At 55.8% G+C, this 2,396-nt stretch overlaps 1 protein-coding gene across 1 annotated transcript; it reads right to left on the reverse strand.

The window, feature by feature from the left end:
• Positions 1–548: 548 nt before the first annotated feature.
• LOC137839277 (uncharacterized) lies at positions 549–1,832 on the reverse strand. Its single transcript, XM_068648397.1, has 2 exons — positions 1,383–1,832; positions 549–1,016 (listed from the first exon to the last, which is right to left on the reverse strand). Exons 1-2 carry the CDS (start codon positions 1,830–1,832, stop codon positions 549–551), a joined length of 918 nt encoding a protein of 305 aa, XP_068504498.1.
• Between the last annotated feature and the right edge of the window lie 564 nt (positions 1,833–2,396).

The raw sequence follows: 2,396 nt of genomic DNA on the forward strand, positions 1-2,396 counted from the left end.
ATCCAGGTGGCGCGAAATCACTTCTGCCACCCCTTCCTGTTCTTCTGGGCTCAGCAAACTTCCTAACTTGAATGTCTTGCCGCCAATCTCCCTCTCTACGGCGTTGGCCGCCGGTTGTTCCCTGCTATCCTCCTCGACGGGCGCCGCCTCTTCCACGGGCGCCGCGTCGTCAGGGCCTTCCTCCATGTGTGCATCTGTCTCTAGCGTCGCCTTCACGGGTGTGGCCTCGCTAGGTGTCGGCGCAGCGGGCGTCGCCTCAATCATCGTCGTATCTGCACACGACGGACGTTCGTACACCATGAACACGCCTCTCTTCGTTTTCAGGCTGTTCTCATAGCATTTTCTTGCTTCCTCCTGATCTGACTTGATGACTATTACCTTGCCACTGAGGTCTGGAAGCTTCATCTTCATATGGCGTGTGGAGGCCACTGCGTTCAACCGGTTCAACGCCGGCTTGCCCAACAAGATGTTGTAAGCGGAGCTGGCGTTCACGACCAAGTACCGAATACTTTCGGTACGCGAGGCCTCTCCGTCCGTGAACGTAGTCCTCAATTCCAGGTAGCCTCGGACTTCCACCTGGTTGTCCGCAAACCCATACAGGCACCCTGGACGGGGGATAATCGCAACTTATTGAATGTCAACCAGAACATGACGTCTGTTGAACTCCCCTGGTCGACAAGTACTCTGTGCACCTTTCTTCCCGCCGTGACAACTGAGATGACCACGGGGTCATTGTCGTGTAGCACCACGTCTTTGAGATCCCCTCTCGTGAATACGATGTTCGACTCCCACGGCGCACCCGAGAGTTTTTCTTCAATCGAGTTAACCCCCCTTGTGTATTTCTTCCGCTGGGAGGCGGTGGGACCTCCGCCGAAAAATCCTCCAGCTATGGTATGAACCTCGCCGAGAACTGGCGTCTCGTGTGCTTGTTCTTCCGCTGGCGGCGGCAAAGTGGCGGTCGTTGGGGGCTCCGCGACATAATCCTTCAAAAACCCGGCTCTCACCAGCTCATCCAGCTGGTAACCCAACGAAAGGCAGTTATCAATGTGGTGACCGAAAGCCTCGTGGAACTCACACCAAGAGTCTTTCCGAGGCCCCAACACCTTATCGGACTTCGCTGGTCGCCTCAATCTCTCAGCTATATTAGGCACGGCGATCAGGTCCTTCAATTCCACCACAAAATTGTATCTCGCCGGCCTTGTTCTTTCTCTGGTCGGGCGATCGCCTCCTGCTGGACCCCGGGGCTGGGGCTTTCTGGCCTCGTAGGGGTGTCTCCCCTCGGGCTTCTTCCTTCCCGTCGTGATCTCATTGACCCTGGCGGGTTGAGCTCGCGCCGGTCCCCTCGGGCGTGAGGGTACGACGCTGGTGCGCTTCACGCACACCTCTCCCTCAGAAGCGATATGCTCTACTGCCCGACGCCGTAGTTCTGCAAAAGTCCTAGGGCGGTTGCGAATGATGGATTCTCCGAAAGGACCGGGGCATACGCCTTTCACGAACGCGTACACAATCATAGGTTCCTCTGTCGTACCAACCTTGACCATCTGGGCCCCGAAGCGGTTGATGTATTCCTTGAGGGTCTCCCCTTGAGACTGTTTCACTTCAAACAAATCGTAGGAGACCGGCAGCGGGGCTTTGTTTGCTAGGTATTTCTCCCTGAACAATCGTGACAGTTGTCGGAAAGATGTGATATGACCGTCCGGGAGGCTGATGAACCAGTCCATAGCCATCCCAGTCAAGGTGCTCATAAAGAGCTTACACTTGGCAACGTCAGAACCGCCTACCAAGACCATCTGTGTGTGAAATGCAGCGAGGTGCGTCTCAAGGTCCTCCATCCCGGTGAAGATCACCTTGGGCCCCGCAAACGTGTTCGGGATCACTGCATCCAGAATCTCCTACGAGAAGGGAGTGGAAAACTCCCTTGGCGGGGAGTGGTTCTCCATCTCGTCATGTTCACGTTGCCCCCGATTATTTCTCAGACCCCGGCGCAACTCCTCGTTTACGCGGCAGAGCTCTTCATTCCTCTCATGCGAGGCTTCGAGATCTGCCTGCATGCGTTCCTGTTCCAGCTTCGACTCCGCCATATCCTCCTGCAACCCCCGCATTATCTCCAGGACCTGTTGCATGGATAGTTCTGCTGGGGTTGCGCGTGTTGTACCTCGTCTGGTGGGGGCCATTGTCACGGTCTCTTCCAACTTCCTCAAACGTTACTGTAACTTGGTAGATCTTTTCGAACTTGTGATGGGACTGATGTTTTATATCGGCCCCACGGTGGGCGCCAAATGTTCCGTCCGGTTGACCTAGGACGTCTTCGTGCGCGACATCAACCGTCAACTAGGGACTCCTTCCCACTGGTTACCTGTGTGATCCTGCAAAGAAGGACAAAAGGGCGCCCTAGC

Source organism: Phaseolus vulgaris, chromosome 3 (assembly GCF_000499845.2).
Source record: "Phaseolus vulgaris cultivar G19833 chromosome 3, P. vulgaris v2.0, whole genome shotgun sequence".
NCBI classification, from domain to species: Eukaryota; Viridiplantae; Streptophyta; class Magnoliopsida; order Fabales; family Fabaceae; genus Phaseolus; species Phaseolus vulgaris.

Bases quoted from the DNA above. Each gene is read 5' to 3' on its own strand.
- LOC137839277 (XM_068648397.1), bottom strand. From the start codon at position 1,832: ATGGAGGACCTTGAGACGCACCTCGCTGCATTTCACACACAGATGGTC. The intron at 1,017-1,382 runs GTGTGCGTGAAG...TTGGGTTACCAG, and splicing joins ATATCGCTTCTGAGGGAGAG to CTGGATGAGCTGGTGAGAGC.